Below are 16422 nucleotides of genomic sequence, written 5' to 3'. Positions count from 1 at the left end.
TGTACTCTTGACTGCCAATCTGGTCATAATTAAGGTTTCCAATGTTCAACCGTCAATTCAAAGTAACCTCCATCATTGTGGTCTATCTAGATTCGTAGTTCATCGGAAGAAAGTAGACAGATAGACTACGTATGGACTTACGTATGCCCTGCAACATCTATCTGCCCATGTACAGGTAGACTAGTGTCTTCAATCGTCAGCTTTTTAGTGCGCGAGTCAGTCAATTCGTGTATCCCTTACGTAATCCCGGGCTGCTCTTCGTTCGGCATGTGTATTGTCATCTTGTGACGGTTTGTCTTTTTGGCAAGGTGTACTGTACCGTACACGATTGGTTCCGACATTTGAGGACTCTAGATAATTATATGTACAATACCATTAATTCCATTATATACCGTGTATCTTTCTAAATGATGATCATGAATCCGCATGCCTATGCGGCCTCTGTTCCGATAACGGAAAGTAATGATGCGGTTCGTTTTGCGAGTCGACCCATCGTCGCCAGTCCCACCAGCGCAATCCAGCTGCACCCGTTGAAGCTTTTGCTTCATGCTCGTTTAAGGACTCGGATGAACTGTGCTCTTTTTCTCGCTGCGGATGCCGCTGTCGGCGGCAAACCCGGAGGATCAAAAGCACCCCGATTGCCGCGAGGGCCACCGCGGTCACAGGAACGATCCATCCCGCTTGTGCTAGGATATAGTCAGTAGCTAGTCCAAATGACACAGTTGCAAGCAGGAACTTACCATATACCCCCTTGGCACCTTGCGGAGCGGATGTAGGGGCTGCTGCACCGGGTTGCCCCAGGTTGTAGTGCGATTCTGGGTGGTCAGGGTCTATCCAAGGGACGGAATTGATTCCCACAGGAGGAATGAACGGTTTCGGGTCGACCTCGCCAGGTAAGCCGTATGCCTCTGCTTTGCGGCAAAAGTCATCCGCGCAATAGCCTTGCAGGTCCGGCGACGGGGTGAAGGTGAACTGGTTCCGGGACTTGCTGAGGACTCTGCCCTGGGCGTCGACTGCTTCTACATACGACCAGGGGTAGAAGGTCGAATTGGTGTACATGGTCTCGAATCCCTGCTTGTCGACTTGCCTCAGGAGCTCGTAGGGGCCGGTCGAGTTTGCAGCGCCGTAGAAACGCCAGTGTTTCACGCGCGTTGCGCCGTTCCAGCTCACGTAGAACGTAGTGGGCGAGAATCCATCATTGCTTTTGGCATAGGTCCACAGAGCGGGCACGTCGGTCGGACTGCCCTCCCACTCGAACTTCAGGGCCCGGTAGTTCATGATCCGGTCCTTGTCGATGTAACCCCAGAAGACCAGCCTGCCTTGCTCGTCGTGCTCGGATATATACGCATTGTTCCCCCAGCCGATAAACACATTCCGGTTCGGTAGCACCTGCATATTTCCCTGACTGGAGCTGATCATGTCGTCATTCAGCGGCTTGTATCCGCGGACCAGCGTCGCCGTCTTGGCTACGTGGTCGATGAGGATGATCATGCCGGACGAATAGGGATGTGTCTGGTTGTAGCCATTGTAGCCGTTGTTGTACAGGGACAAGAGTGTATGGGTAGCATTCTCGCCGAGCCAGCGCGCATCGTGTTGCTGCGAGAAGCTAAAGTTGATGTTCTTGAAGGACGGATTGGCGCCGTGCAACCGCCACAGGACCGAGCCGTCCTTGCCGGAGATCTTGTAGATGCAACTCGTATGGCGCGAAGAAATCAGGTAATCGCCATCTTTGTTCTTGTCGACTGAGTTGATATGGAAATAATCCCACGGAGACCGTGGCTCGAGCCCGGTGCCGGACGTGTCCGTGGACGACGGGTAGGTGTAACTCACGGACGGATCGACGTGGTCCAGAGACCGCCATTCAAACACAACCTGATTCGTTTCCACATCGATTTCCTGGAAGACGCTCTCCATCAACCAGCCCATGCCCGTTCTGACATTCCAGAGGCTCATGTCGAACTGCCGCTGTTGATAGACCGTCATCAGCGCCGTCTTGCCGTCATTGACCAGCCGGAACTCGTGCATATCGCTCGATGCAATCCCTCCCCCGGGGGTGACGGTCTTGACAATGCGATACCGGTTGTCCATAATGACACCATGACCCCTGCAATACCCATTCTGCTGGATCCCTTGGAAGAAGCACAGGTGATTCGCCCCCTTGTACTTGCATACGTGCATGCCATGGGCATTCCCAGGCCCCGAATTACCCCAGCCGCTCCATACTAGATTCTGTCCGATATCAGCTGATATTCTGACTGTATAACTCGACGGAAATAACGATAATCCCTACCCCTTCAGTATCATAGATATATGGCCCAGAATTATCGGCCTCATACGGGCCAAGAAAGATGTACCCTGGACTGAGCTTCTTCGGTTCGCTTTGTTCAACGGTGAAGACCGGCGGGTACAGATCAGGCCTCTAGAGATAGCGCCGGAGGTCATCGATTAGCTGCGTTGTCCTGTCTCATGTTGAGACGCCGCCACTATAGTTGAAGAAAAACGCCGTAAAATAGCAGACTCACGGATTTGAACTCGGAATCGACTTCTGCGACAACGCGCTCGAAGCAACATAGCAGAAGGATCAGCAAAAATGAAACGAAGCGAAAGGCTAATGACGGAGCCAATCCTCCAGTTACGTGAGTGAGGACAATCATGTCATGGATACTTCATATCCTCGCATTCGGACTCCGGCGGAGAGAAGGAACCCCAGGACGATGGGAGTATCGGACGAGGTCGCAGTTGACACCACAAGGGCAACGAGGAACAGTATCAAACGATGTACAGGGTTCAATGATATATGTGACACTTCCCCCCTAAGAGAGAAGACGATCGGGAATGATCTGCAGAGAGACGGGAAACACGCAGAAGGTTGACGCAGCACAAGCGTTTCAGTTGAAGAGTCAAGACAACGCTGCTTCAAGCTTTCATTCTAAAGTCATGGGCCCAAGATAGTTATCTAGCTACATAGAAGTACCTATCCAATTTCTTGATTCCACCTAGACTGCACCATACCGATTCAGAGACTCGCTCAACTAAAAGCAATCCAGTCAGGTGGGGCCTTCACCATTGTGTACGCCATCAGTTTTCTATGATTGGTCTGATAGAGTTGCGCGGGGCTTTTAATAGAAGTCCAAAAACGATAACTAGATACCTCACAAGGAATGGATTGCAGTTCTCCTGATGAACAGCACTTAGTGAGACTGACAGTAAGTTGGCATTCGAAGGTGGAGATACAAATGAAATTATCATCGCCGATACCGCATGTCGACGCAAGCAACAAGCTCCCGCCAGGGAAGATTAGTTCATGTACATCAGCTACGCAGCGCAGATCCCAGACTTTCGTGAACTCGTGGGCTTGCGGCCCATTTGGAGAATCACAGATGAATTGTTTATAGCTTGACGATCATATGTTTCCCTACCTGAGATGACCATATCCAGGTATTATTCTACTGAGGTCGGTACCTTATCAGTAAGGTAGATATCCCATACCAATATTACAAGCCCGTATAAAACACCACCGTATCATACCAGTATAATATACCTCGTCGCAAAACATCAGCCATTGTAAAGCCGAGCAGACAAGCTCCTGTATCTACGCCACGTCACGCTACCTAGACTACACTAAAGGTTAGCAGAGGCCACAGCGTCAGTACGGTCCAGTAGTCGTGACTGTGGCTGAAGCCACCCCACTGCATTCGCCGTATTCGTAAAAAATACTGTCCTTAGAGTAGACTAGTTCGTCCTGGCTCCCGGTTTTGACGACAGGGGGTTGCTGGGGCACGGAGTTAAGGAGTGCGTTCTACATAGGATATTTGCATAGGGTTACGTACTGGGCTACGTACGACTTCACAAGCATACATCACAGATTCCAATCGACGTGGCACGATTCTATCTACTGCTGCGTGTTGTGCCTTCCAGATCGATCATTGACAGTTGATGTGCTTGCAGCAATCTATGAATAGTGACCTGCAAGTATCGTTCCGTAATAAATCACAAGCCAGGATTTGCCTGTCAGATTCAGCCTGGAGACAAGTTCTACTGCGCGATGCACAGGTTTTGATGATCTCGGGTATCCGGCATCCTCAAGGCCAGGTTACATACCTGAAATTAGAATCGTCAATTATTGTCAATATGCCCCAATCAACAGGCAATATCTGCCTGCCTGGGACACCAAGAAACTACTCCTGTAGCCAAGCACGCGGGCAAGTAAAGAACCCCCCAGCATACCCCGTAGGGCTGCCCATCTCGAATGCTATGTCTCAGCCAAGACTGGCGACCTTCCAACTTCCACTGAATGCCGGCATGATGGGGAATGCCGAGCTTCCTATACATGTACCAAGGAGGCCAAGAAATGGCAGGGCTGAAGGAGTCGGAATATCATAGGCTAGGAAGGAGCATTACATTTCAACTTTATTGAGATGGCTAGGCAGCAGCATTTTGGATTATCTATTTCTTTTAAGAAGGAGGCCTGAACTCTCGCTCTATAAATTCCAGCCCTTGAGCCAAGCAATTTCTCCACCGCTGCGGTCTTGGACGAGAGACCACGACCAAATGGGAAGATATCGTTTGTCAATTGTGCGTTGAGGATCAAACCCCGAACAAAACGAAGGTGGGCAAACCGGTGGTAACATTAGGAAATCAGCATATACACATTTTGAAGAGATTAAAGTAATGTTCAAAGTCTGAAACGTGGGACAGGTCAAAGCTCCATGGCGCCAGCGCACATGTCGGACCAAATAGGAAAAAAAGAAAGTCATTACCGAGAGAAGCGCTTGAAAACCATAGCAGCGGCAACTCCAGTCGCCAGCAAGGCTCCACCCATGGTGAAAGCCTGCAGAGCAGCGTTCATCATCTGGCGCCTGTTGCGAGTGCGGCAGCGGTTGAAGAAGTCCGCCATGTCGTTTCCGCGGGGGAAGGGAGTGTCAGGGACCTCCTCGCCCAGGAACTCGCACAGCGGTCCCCAGCCGTCCTTGATCTGGTACTCGAGCAGTCTCTCCGGAGGAACCAAGCTGCGGACCTCCTCCACGTGATCAAGGTAGACCTGCTTGCCCTTGTTGGGGAAGTCCCCACGGAAGAACGTCTCAAAGAACTTGTTCAGCATGGGGTAGTACATGCTGGCGGCCCAGCTGAAGTTGGAAACGAGACGGTGTTCGGGGTCGGTGACACGCCAGAAAACGGTCTTCATGACGGAACTGCAGACGGAGTTAGACTTGAACTTCTCTTCTTGAATAAACTTATAGAGCAGAACATACGCATGCCATGAGTCCACATCACGGGTCGACAGAATGACTTTGGCGTTGGGATAGGCTTCGATCAACTCTTTGGCGAAGGCGCAAGCAGGCCAGTCGCAGACAGCCTGAAGCGACATCAGCGGTTGCTTTCCTTCTATCTTTCCAGCCGTTCAAACATACCTGGCAGTCTCCCAGCAACTGATCCCATTCCTTTCTGCCAAACTCACCCACACCGTCGTATTTGGCGCAGAGAGCATCGTGCCACATCAGGCAGTCAGGAGGGTTCTCCACGCTGGCGGACATCATGTGGTAGCATTTGACGTATCCCAATCGCTCAAGGGCCTTGCGGAGGGCTAGTAAACTGTCAGACGACTGGTATACGGCGTGAATTCATAAGGAACAGAACATACACGCAGTGCCAGTTCTTCCCACTCCAAGCGCAAGCACCTTCATAGGCACTGTCCGGTGGCATTTTCTCCGGTCAATGCATGTGTCGCTAGTGAAGATATCTGTAACAGGCTGAGGAGCCAGGTTGTCGGCGTGCATCAACGACATTGTATATTGTGGCAAAAAAGTTATAGTTCTAGGTGTTTTATTTTGAAATACAGAAGAGGTATCCGCCGATAACGAATGTGTAGAAGGATGACCTTGAAACTTAGACAAGACGCAGAGATAACAAAGGAGCCAAAGAGAGCACAATCAGGTTTAAAAAGAGAGTAGTGTTAAAGCAAAGAAAGGACGATGGAACTGGTTAAAAGGAGACCGACCCTCTTGCGATGTAGATCAATGATAGTTATGTATAAGTTCCTACCATTCCCAGAAAAAAATAGTAGCCGGTGCCAAGGACGCTGTAACTTGTAACATCTGAAAGAGTGAATATAGAATAATAATTAGTTGGTAATCCAATCAGGATTGGCAATATACAGTACTCCTGTTACAAGCGGATGAAAGCTTGGAGCAATCCGCAATCCTCTGATCTATTTGCAGACTCCGTATGCATTGGAGACGGTTATCAACCTAGTGCGTAATGTGGCGTTGGTAATTTTTTCTTGATTCCCTATTCTTGTTCTTGATCACGCTGTCTCCTTCCTTAATCCACGTAATTACTTTTCTCCTTACCCCTCTAAACTTAGGGTTGAACTCTCATCTCCCTATCCGTATCTGTCTGGACTCCGCCCACGTTTTGGGCGCTTTGAAGCACCGCCGACGACTGAAATAACGTCACTGGCTGACGCACCCAAGAAAAAAGCAAAGGATCGTCAGGAGGTGACACTCCGCCTTTTTTCCACCAGGAAGATATCTCAACGTAGATAGGCGCTCCAAGTTTGTAACTGCGTACGCCCTAGGCAAAGCTCTTGCTTGACAACGGGGCCACTTGAGACGGAGAAATTCAATCATTTGGGCCTCTTAGACCGGACAGAGAGGCCTGCCAAGACCGCTGGACCGCAAACCCAAAAGATCTGCCGCGTAGACACACTGATGAAAGTGATAATGCGAAAAAGGTCATTAATCGAAGCGATGCGCCTTCGGTCCCTGATTGGGTGCGGGCGGCCGTGCTGACGCGTATCGAACTTGCCAAATATCCGTATGCAAGGTCTGAAACGCAGGTACCGCCCCACATTTCACTAATACCTGTAATGATAATGGGTTACTCCGTACAAGTACCATGACCTGCACATTAAGTTAGGTAGTCTAGAACTTGGAATTTCCCTGAGGTACCCATGTGTGAGTTTGGTTATGAATCGATTCCAAATCCTTTTCCAAAGCAGAGGCAACGCTCTATGATGCAGCCTGCGACAGCCATAGAGAGTGCAGAGATGCCAAATAACGGTCATGCATAGAATTCGGCCCTCTGGGCTTTGGGACAAATCTAAGGCCTTTGTAACTCGGACTTGTAAATTTGTAACATTGCCAAGACTTCGTTTGACGTCCATTGTCAAGCTCGGGCTAAACTCCGCAAGAACTCGGTATAGAAGACTAGATAGGGGTAGGAAGACCGTATCATTCATCCTTCTAGAACAGGGCCGATATTCCGGGTGGGGCCTTCACCCGCGAGCGAGATAATGCGTGAGTAAGCCTGTAAATCTGTAATACGGTCGTCTGCTTCTTGCCCTGTTTAGGTACCTTTGCTTTCGTGGTGGCATTGAGATGTTCGTACGGAGGTCCACTTGTATAGCCTCAAAGGTTGCATTTCTGGGTCTTCCGCCGTCAACACAATCAAAAGGTTTTCTCAGAAAGTGGATTCAAGTCTGAAGGCAAGTGGCAATGTGGTTCTCTGCCGATTTGTCCCCGCCTGCCGTATTGTTGTCCATGGGTAACTGATCACTATTATGGTCATCTTCATTTCCCCTTTGATTGTCGTCGCCACAAATCATAGTTTCATCTTCAAGAAGACCACCCTGTCTGCCGTTTGATCGACCTGGATTGACTCGTGCCATGGTGCCAGTGGTAGTCGCGATTTCATACTCCTGGGCCCCTGGGTGGGTGGCCTGGGAGCCAAGAAACGGATATGGCTGATTGTGATTCGATTGTTTGTTGATATGGTAAGAATCGTCGGATGCCTTATGATGATCTTCGACTGGCTCCAGTTCAGCTTGGCAGATGGTAGGTATTGGTCATCGACAACTGTGCAAAGTGATGGGTGGCTCTAGCTGTGTAATCTGAACTCTCGTTGAAGTAAGAGAGGTATGGTCGCTTGTCGATGAGTCGCCGTCGGCCTCAGTTGGAGCTCGTGATCATCATCCCATGAGGCATCAGAAGGCTGCTGATCTCTGAGTCGCCTGTGAGTTTGCTACAAGTCAGCTTCTATGTATAGTCTTGTTCCACCTTGGCGAGTAGTGAGAGCCAAGCAATCCGCTAATGTGCCGCAAGAGAGGCGAATGTTCAAGTCAAATCGTTCAAAGAGGGATTGAGAGACAGATTGTATCCTGCTTCGCCATGAAAGAACATGGCATCAAGCAAAAGACTTGGAAGGAACCTGGCATTATGCCTTCTTATACCTGATGCCAAGACATGTTGTCACAATAACTACTACTATCGCAATCGCAGACCCTGGTCACCTCATCCTCTTCAACCATCCCAGTTTTGGTAAGAAGTCCTCTTAGTTCAGATCACAGGCAGTCAAATTTAGCTCGCGAACGTTAATTGAGCTTAAATGAAGGGGCTGCATCCTGATAGATCAAGAACTCATCGGTATTATTGTTGCCTGTTGCTGTTGGATGGGTTAGGTCGGCATGTCTGACCATCATGTACCCCGCTAGCCTTGTTCAAGCATCACGGCAGATTTTTCGGCTGTTATTCGCTGGCCCTACAGAGTACATCTCTCATTTGTGCTGCCTAACTTCTGAACCCTCAAATCCCACGAATAGGGTATCAATGTATTCGAAATTAGATACAAGAGAGAACGGTAAATGTGATGCAGATATGGACGCGACGAGAAATGCGCCCAAATATGAGACAATCCTTAAATCAAGCCCTCATAACTCCGTGAGATGACCATATCCCAAAGTCACCTTGATGCAAATTAACGTCCGCTTTATCAACGTAACGGCGAAGCGAGTGATCCCCTCTGCGACGAAATTTTGGCCCCCAAGTGCTCACTCTAGCTTATCCAAGTGTTCCAGCCTCGTAAGCACAACCTGTTTGCTTGTTTCCTCGATTTCGCCCGCGAGAAACACCTCATCGAGAATCGCATATACCTGCACACATCCTCCAGTTAGCACCATGGTTGTTCCACAATCGCCTTACATCTCCTGCAGCCCTCGATGTCCCTGGCTATAAACACGCTAAATAGACCGCACGCACCTTGTAAAAGTTGAATACCAGATCCAGCTCACAGACATTGCCAAAGAACTGGTCCAGGACCTCGACGAAGAAATGTATAGCCTCTAGGTAGGCTAGCTCATTGTCCGTCGCGTCAACGCACACACAGAAGAACAGCCCTGCATATCTCCGGTATACAATCTTTGTACTCCGCTTGAACTCAACAAAGTTCGACTGATACTTCTGATCCCTGGGAGCGACAAGACGATGAACCTGTTATCAACCGGTTAGTCGTGTGGATTCGATATTGTATATCGGAGGAAGGAGGATTTTCGGAAGACCACGCACTTCGCCCTTGAGTTTTACTTTCTCCTCATCCTACGCAAGCGACGAGTTAGCAACTTGTACCAGAACCAGAAAGTTAAGACCACTTACGCTATAAGGCGCATACCACTTCGCCAGGCGTGTCTTACCCCTGTTCATCCGTTAGAAGGCAAGGCTAACTCAATCAGTCCAGAGCCTGTAACTCACTGGCGGTTCTGCACCAGTATGAATGAAAGAACCATCCCGCTTTTTATTTCCCCGGCGGTTTGCAGAATTGAGGAGGCGGCGTAGTTGAACACATATCAGTCACTACCTCCGGGAGGTTCTCCGCAATGGTATCAGGGCCTCGATCTATATATTGCCATCTCTCACCGCCTTTACTCTGAGCTCGCGCTGATATTCGCTGTTAACGATCAAGATATGTCGATGACGATCGATGCGCATCCGATACTACTACTAAGCTGGTGACTGGTTACACTCCTTTCTACATCTGTAGAGCGACAGACTTAATGATCATTTGCGATGCGAATGTTGAGACTGAACTGTTGTAGAACCGATACTCCTAGGTTACAAATGCTATGACAAGGTGTTATGAAAGAGTTCTTCCGCAAGAAATCGCAAGGAATGGGAGTTTGTGAGATCCGTTCGCCGTAAGTTAGTAGTATCTTGCCGATTACCTGCCAAAAAACCTGGCGAACTTCACTGGGAATCGAGCCTTGAATGCGCCAAAATATCAGTATAATCGGTCTCAAATATCAACCTCAGCAGCACGAGAGCAAAGGCTTACCGCCGGGCTAGGAGGCGTTTCTGGTGCTGTTGAGTTCCTAACACTATCGCCATTTGATTCCGTGTATTCATCATCGTCATCATCATAATCGTATTCATCATAACTGTCGTCTTCCTCGGAATGAGGGAAAGCCCTGTCTGGGTCCCCATTGTAAACAATCCACCAGCCTATTCTCTCGCCTGCGGCGTACTTATCTCGGAGTTGGGTCAGGGCTTCCATGGCACTTGGATCCAAAGGGGAGTCCTTAGCCAAGTCTTCGGGGTTCCAGCTGAGCCCAGGCGCCTTAGCACCAGGTTCGGAGAGTGTGATCACCTTGGCCGCGACGTAGGCATAAGGCTGGCTGACAGCGGTTGCGCTATCGGTGTCTTCGGGGTCATATTGCTCGATGAATTGTAGGTCCGGTAGACGAGCTACGATATCCGGATCCGTCTTCTTGAAGCATTCAATAAGCAGTCGACTTGTCGCCGGTTGCTGGACGTATTCCGCTGTAGCGTCTTCCAGGTTGTGGAGAACGATGTAGACTCGGATACCAGTGAAACCGGCGCGTGGCCACCGGAAGCCGTGGACCATGTATACAGGCATGGCGGGGAGGAGCTCGAATCGGTCGCTAAATCTGGCGTCTCTTGCTGGAGAAGCGAGGGTGCAATGGCCCAAATGACTTTGTGCACAGCTTCATATTAGCATTGAAGTTGTGCGAAGGGCATGTCGTTGCACAAAAGGTATGGCAGGGTGGAAAGAAGTGTTTGCTACCTGTCGCATTTAATCGATCATTTTCCAGGTGGACTGGGAACTTGGCGCTAAACTCAAAACCCCGTCGACGAATGTCTCAAGAATGGTGCAACGGTGCCACCATGCGCCTTTGGACCTGTCTGCATCGCTCTGCCTCTTTTGACAATTGATATGCAAACAATCAGATATTTAACGACTGTTTTGATGCACTAATTTTAGCGCAGAGTATCCCCATGCGGAACTATGGTACTACTGCACTTCAAAACTAGGCAGGTAATTCTCCGATCATCTCCACTCTAGTACAATGACTCTGCTGTACGGAGTGCTATTGCGTCCGTGTTGTATTGTGCCTGAAGGATAATGCAAATATGATACTTAATCATCATGAAGTTGCCCCATACCCTTTCTTCCAGCTGGCATCAAAGGTTGTCTTATCCACAGCAAATTCTCTGATATAATCCCTCTCCAAATCATGCGCTTTTCTTCCAAGGAACACCAAGCTGTGCAAAGGCGGCCCCATGTCCACCTCTGACAGTTCTTTGAGAGTGCCCACTACCAGTTTCTGATCAGGACCGCCAACTCTAGCAGCTCCGACTGCAAGGCTGTCGGGTCCAAAGACACCTTCCTTTCGTTCTTCCTCTGTTTCCAGCATCTGGCTCGCACATTGAGCGACGGTCATGTACCTCGGAGGTTCAAATATCCTCCGTCCTCTGGCCATGTTCTCATACGATTGCTCCTTGACCTTGATATCCAAGAGCACTAATGTGTGGAGACCTAACTGAACGTTTTCCTTGACGCGGTCGTAGTAAGAGGACGGCTTCCAATTCTCCGTGAAGAACACCATGCTCACAGTTTGTCCGAAATTGTAAAGTTGCAGACCAGTGCAGCCGATGCCGGACATGATCGAGGCGTTCGGGATAACCTTGGATTCAATACCCATCTCTCGAGCTCGGAGAACCAAGTCCGTATGCGTCGTGGCGCTTGTAGGCAATTAGGCAAGGTCGCATAGTCCTGAAATGTGAGGGAACCTACCCAAAAGGGTCGCCGACTACAAGGAATGCGATATCCGCCTTGTCGGCTCCAGCCAGTATCTCATCGCTGCCGGTCTCAACCAGTTCCCTGTCTGCTTCAATAACGGGACGTCCATAGAACGCTTCCTACTAATGCACCAGTCCATTCTTTAGCCAACTACCGTACAGCAGCGTCTCGCAATGGACTCACTAGCTTCTCTTTGCTCACTAGCAGAATGCTTGTGTATGCCTCGAGGTAAACCCGCTCAGCTCTCTTGACAACCTCCAGGCCTTTGACAGTGATGTCAGTTTCATCAGCCAGACCAAGACCAACGAGGTACAGCATCTTGGATGAAGATTCAATAGCAATATTCGTCCAATGGACTTGACGTCTGTAGAATCGGAGAATGTCACTCCCGTCCAGAATTTCTGTCTTCCACCCCACCACCTACGGTGGGATAAGCGGAATGCGGAAAAACACGAGCCCCGAGCATCGGAATGGTCCCTGGCCGCGCTTGGTCAGTTTCCTATCAGATCAGATCGTTCGATAGTTTAAGCGTAAGGTAAGTGTCGTGCGGTTTGGTAATTGGGAAGTGTCATTCTTCATCAGACTTTCTCTTTTACGTTCCGGCCTCTACGTCTGATTGACGCCCTTCGTTGCGTTAAGCGAATTCAATATGACGACCGATCGAACACCGAAGTATCGGCAGGAGATCCAGCAGGTAAGTCAGCGGCTTTTTTCTGTAGGACCCTTTCAGCTCTTTCATCTCGTACGATGGCTTGCAATGATCTCATTTCCTATCATTGTGTATTCGCTCGATTGCCTGGCTCAAAGCTCCGGGTATCGTTGGTCTCCTTGCCATTGATTTTATCTGGATTGGGGCATATCGTGTAGTTGACACCCGATTTCCCTCGATATGTTATCCTCTACTAGTGATATATTGCAAGGACTTGCTGTTCTATGTGCTGTTTCTTCTATATGCACTGTGTTAAACCAATCCTGTTATCACCTATTCTCCTGTCCTTTTGTCTACAGCGTTGCTTGCTCCCTCCTCAGTCTCGTGTCGTCTTCCTGTCATCCTTTCGTCAGAAAGAGCGAGCCATCTAGGGAGGCAGATCACTGCACTTCAAGTGCTCATCTTCTGATCACCGGGAGGCTCGAATATGACGACGAGGCATCTCTTGCTGAGTCGCCATGATTTTGATGCTTCCTCGGACCAGAGTGCCCGTTGTTCGGTTCGATCTGTATCAGACGGGGATGCTCGGGATGCCGTCCGAGAAGGCTTCAATCTTTCGGAAACGGATTCAGGTACCATGCCAGATTTCGAACTCACCTTGCTGACCTCTTTCGCAGATGATGTTCGTCTCTGGAGAGACTGCCGAACCATCCGTTGAAACAACAACACTTATTGAGGATATCGTTCGCCAGCAAGTGATTGAAATCGTATGCTCTTCCTTCCATGAGGCGTGATGCTTGATTAACACTGTCACTGCAGCTCGCACGAAGCACAACGTTGGCTACACGTCGGGGCGTGCGGTCCATTTCCACGGATGATTTGATATTCTTAATTCGACATGACAAGGCCAAAGTCTCACGTCTTAAGACTTTCCTTTCCTGGAAAGATGTCCGTAAAAATGTCAAAGACTCGGACGATAAAGGCGGCGCCGACGCTGCGGACTTCGCAGGTGCTGACGACCCGATTGCGGGAGGCGTTGTTGCTGGGCCCCAAGATGTTGCATCCAAACCGAAAAACAAGAGAGCGCGTGTGGGCCTTGTGTGGGATGTAAACAGCTTCTACTCCGTCCAGGTACCGGAGAGAGAAGACGAAGAAGATGAGGAGGAAGAGGAGCAGAACTATGCAACTCTTCAACGTCTTGCAGCCGCTGATGAACGCACAAAGAACATGACCAGAGAAGAGTATGTGTTCTGGTCGGAATGCCGTCAAGCGTCGTTTACCTATCGCAAGAGCAAGCGTTTTCGAGAGTGGGCTGGCTTTGGCATCGTGACGGAGTCGAAACCCAATGACGATATCGTCGATATCCTTGGGTTCTTGACGTTTGAAATAGTTCAGACGCTGACCGAAGAAGCTCTCAAGGTCAAGGAACGTGAGGACCGTGAGAAGATCCGTCGCGGAGGAGCAGAGAGCGGAGCAGGCGAGAACACGAAGAAGCGGAAACGAGAAACCGGTCTTTTCGATCCTCCCGAAGAGGGACGTACGCCGGTTGAACCAAGACACATCCGTGAGGCTTATCGTAAGCTTCAAGCCACTCCGAACAAGAACATTGCTATGCTCCTCCACAACGGGCGCATCCCAGCTCGTATGCCTTTGAGATTGGTAGGATCCGTTCTTGGCTGTGTTCTGATCTCCATGCTGATATACTCCTAGATTTGATTGTGTTTTCACGTCTTATCACTGTCTTACGACTCTCACGATTTGTTTCGCGGCGTTACTCTTTTCCTTCGGCGGAGCTATACTACGATAGATACCCATGGCGTATGATTGTACGATATTCAAGTTGTTTTGGTGAAATCTTTGTCATATTTTTCCGGTTAAGCATGCGTCGCTAAGATTTCACAATGTTGTTTTTCATACTACATAATCAATTATTCTCAGAAACATTACCGGAATGCTCGCAGCCAAAACAGCTCAAGGAGTTCGTAAAATCGTGAACATGAATCCGTTCCAGCAGAAGCTACAATTATTGGTGCGTCCGGCGCCCTTGAGCAAGTCAGCATACGTTGCAAAGTACTTAAAGAGGGTATTGCTGTGACGTCCTCGGATGGACTTACACTCAGCCAGTTCCTCCTCACTCAGTTGCCTGAGACTGCTGATGGCAGGAACATCACCCTTGGAGACGCTCTTGACAGTTTCCACGGCTCTGCCAATCATCCCTTTGCGCGTAATAGCATATGTCGCCAGCTTGGCCTCGAGCTTGATCACGCCGATTCGCGGATCTCCCGGGCCACCGTCATGCACACCGTCGCCCAGGTCACCCAGCCATGCCTTCAACGCAGGCGAGTAGTACTTCTTGACGGTCTCCTGGTCGGCGATCAGAGCCGCAGTGCCGGAGATCGAAGCCCAGGAGCCGCTCACGGGATCCAGGAAGGACATGTTGACTTCTGACGGGTGGATTGTGAGATCCATCGTCTTGCTTGAGAAGAGATTCGTGTGGAAGATGAGGTCGATACCACCGTGCTCCTGGAATCCCCATTGCGTCAGCGCTCTCCTCCGTCGTTTTGGTGGGAGAATTATGCAGTACCTTTCCTGCTAGCGCCATGCATCGAGACGTCAAGAGGTCCGAGTTGGACAGCTTCGTCGTCAACATGCCGAATTTGGTCTCGCTGATGAAGTTGACCATGTCCTCGACCTTTTGCTGAAGAGGGGGGTCTTCGACGCTCTTGGCCTTGTAGGGGTCGACGGGCTGGTTGCCGGTGCTTGTGTTGATTATGGAAGACATTGTGTATAGTACAGGTAGACAGTATAGAAAATCAATGAGGTTATGAGCAGTCACTAGAGAGGTACAAGGAAAAGGACAACGAAGGTGGGCAGTATATATATAGTGGAGCAACAAGTACGATTATCGGCTTTTCCGATCCCAGATGGACTGACGTATAGCCATGTCCAACCAATCAAACACGGTGTCTGATAAGGGACAGCATACCCTAGGTCCAAATGTACCTGTGTCTGGAGAACAGTAGGTATGGCCAGGTCGATCACCGGCATCTGGCGTAGGAGTGACGTCAAAGCAGCATCAACCCAGATTCTTGAGCCCATCGATATTTCCACGGGCAATTGAGTTGTGTAATCTCACTGGCTATGTAGCCCTAATGCGACACTTAAATGGTCGTTCAGTGGCACTGTTCTTTGATCACGGTGAAGAAGTGGAAATGGCAGCAAAGCAAGTATTCAAAGAAGGGAATAAGTATTTGAGATGATTGTGATGCAGAACAAAATCTCTCAAAATATTATATATGTATATTAAATTAGATATTAACTGTGATTATCTATACAACTCATGCCTCGCCTTCAAATGGGCAAGACGACGGCCAGAGGCATGAGTGTCATCGTGAGAATTCCAAAATGCTTCAAGCGATAGATCATCACTGGTAACCACAAATCAGCTAGAATGTTATACCGAGACGATTCTCGGTTATTGGAATGTCACAAGTATGTTACATGTCTCGAACAAAGCCCAAGCGAGTGGGCTCCATGAGAGCTCACGCTTCGTTACGATGCTGATGCCCTGGAAAATTGGCCCTGGAAAATTGGCCTCGCCTTCACCATCCCCAAGTGGTGAGACCGACCGAATACATGGCAAAGGAGGCGATTTGGCGCTTGATTACTGCCGGAGTTCTCGGTTACTGCTCGCAAGATAGCGGCCTTAGACGACGTCCTCTGAACAACGTCGAATGCCGCTTATTCCTCGGAAACCATCCCGGATTGAGTGATCAGCCGGTCAACAAAACCTCTTCTCCCATCATAGTCGGTTCCCACTGTTCACGTGGATTTAAACAGACACGAAGCGGCATGACAGCTGAACGGATACCTTCTTGCCGATTGACTAGTCATACGACTTC

General features: G+C 49.5%; 7 protein-coding genes across 7 annotated transcripts; 1 reads left to right on the top strand and 6 right to left on the bottom strand.

Moving 5' to 3' along the window:
• Window positions 1-414: 414 nt before the first annotated feature.
• Window positions 415-2654, bottom strand: Aud_008172 (arylsulfotransferase family protein; the record flags this gene model as incomplete). Its single annotated transcript, XM_043293049.1, has 4 exons — window positions 415-686; window positions 741-2229; window positions 2291-2419; window positions 2523-2654. The coding sequence occupies 4 exons, from the start codon at window positions 2652-2654 to the stop codon at window positions 415-417; spliced, it is 2022 nt and encodes a 673-aa protein (XP_043148984.1).
• A 2102-nt stretch (window positions 2655-4756) lies between these two features.
• Window positions 4757-5786, bottom strand: Aud_008171 (sulfotransferase family protein; the record flags this gene model as incomplete). Its single annotated transcript, XM_043293048.1, has 4 exons — window positions 4757-5192; window positions 5253-5356; window positions 5412-5584; window positions 5642-5786. 4 exons carry the CDS (start codon window positions 5784-5786, stop codon window positions 4757-4759), a joined length of 858 nt encoding a protein of 285 aa, XP_043148983.1.
• A 3041-nt stretch (window positions 5787-8827) lies between these two features.
• Window positions 8828-9559, bottom strand: Aud_008170 (AP-2 complex subunit sigma; the record flags this gene model as incomplete). The annotated part of the gene is made up of 5 exons (XM_043293047.1): window positions 8828-8929; window positions 9036-9266; window positions 9342-9371; window positions 9429-9468; window positions 9525-9559. The coding sequence occupies 5 exons, from the start codon at window positions 9557-9559 to the stop codon at window positions 8828-8830; spliced, it is 438 nt and encodes a 145-aa protein (XP_043148982.1).
• Window positions 9560-10065: 506 nt separating this feature from the next.
• Window positions 10066-10686, bottom strand: Aud_008169 (uncharacterized protein; the record flags this gene model as incomplete). The annotated part of the gene is made up of 1 exon (XM_043293046.1): window positions 10066-10686. One exon carries the CDS (start codon window positions 10684-10686, stop codon window positions 10066-10068), a length of 621 nt encoding a protein of 206 aa, XP_043148981.1.
• A 529-nt stretch (window positions 10687-11215) lies between these two features.
• On the bottom strand, window positions 11216-12189 carry dph5 (diphthine synthase; the record flags this gene model as incomplete). Its single annotated transcript, XM_043293045.1, has 3 exons — window positions 11216-11813; window positions 11866-11990; window positions 12055-12189. The coding sequence occupies 3 exons, from the start codon at window positions 12187-12189 to the stop codon at window positions 11216-11218; spliced, it is 858 nt and encodes a 285-aa protein (XP_043148980.1).
• Window positions 12190-12520: 331 nt separating this feature from the next.
• Window positions 12521-14230, top strand: Aud_008167 (transcriptional regulator SPT3; the record flags this gene model as incomplete). Its single annotated transcript, XM_043293044.1, has 3 exons — window positions 12521-12565; window positions 13198-13287; window positions 13340-14230. The coding sequence occupies 3 exons, from the start codon at window positions 12521-12523 to the stop codon at window positions 14228-14230; spliced, it is 1026 nt and encodes a 341-aa protein (XP_043148979.1).
• A 313-nt stretch (window positions 14231-14543) lies between these two features.
• Window positions 14544-15302, bottom strand: Aud_008166 (blue light-inducible protein Bli-3; the record flags this gene model as incomplete). The annotated part of the gene is made up of 3 exons (XM_043293043.1): window positions 14544-14563; window positions 14635-15043; window positions 15105-15302. The coding sequence occupies 3 exons, from the start codon at window positions 15300-15302 to the stop codon at window positions 14544-14546; spliced, it is 627 nt and encodes a 208-aa protein (XP_043148978.1).
• Between the last annotated feature and the right edge of the window lie 1120 nt (window positions 15303-16422).

The sequence above is a fragment of the Aspergillus udagawae genome, assembly GCF_001078395.1.
Source record: "Aspergillus udagawae IFM 46973 DNA, scaffold_6, whole genome shotgun sequence".
NCBI lineage: Eukaryota > Fungi > Ascomycota > Eurotiomycetes > Eurotiales > Aspergillaceae > Aspergillus > Aspergillus udagawae.
This window is presented reverse-complemented; position numbering and strand designations above follow the sequence as displayed.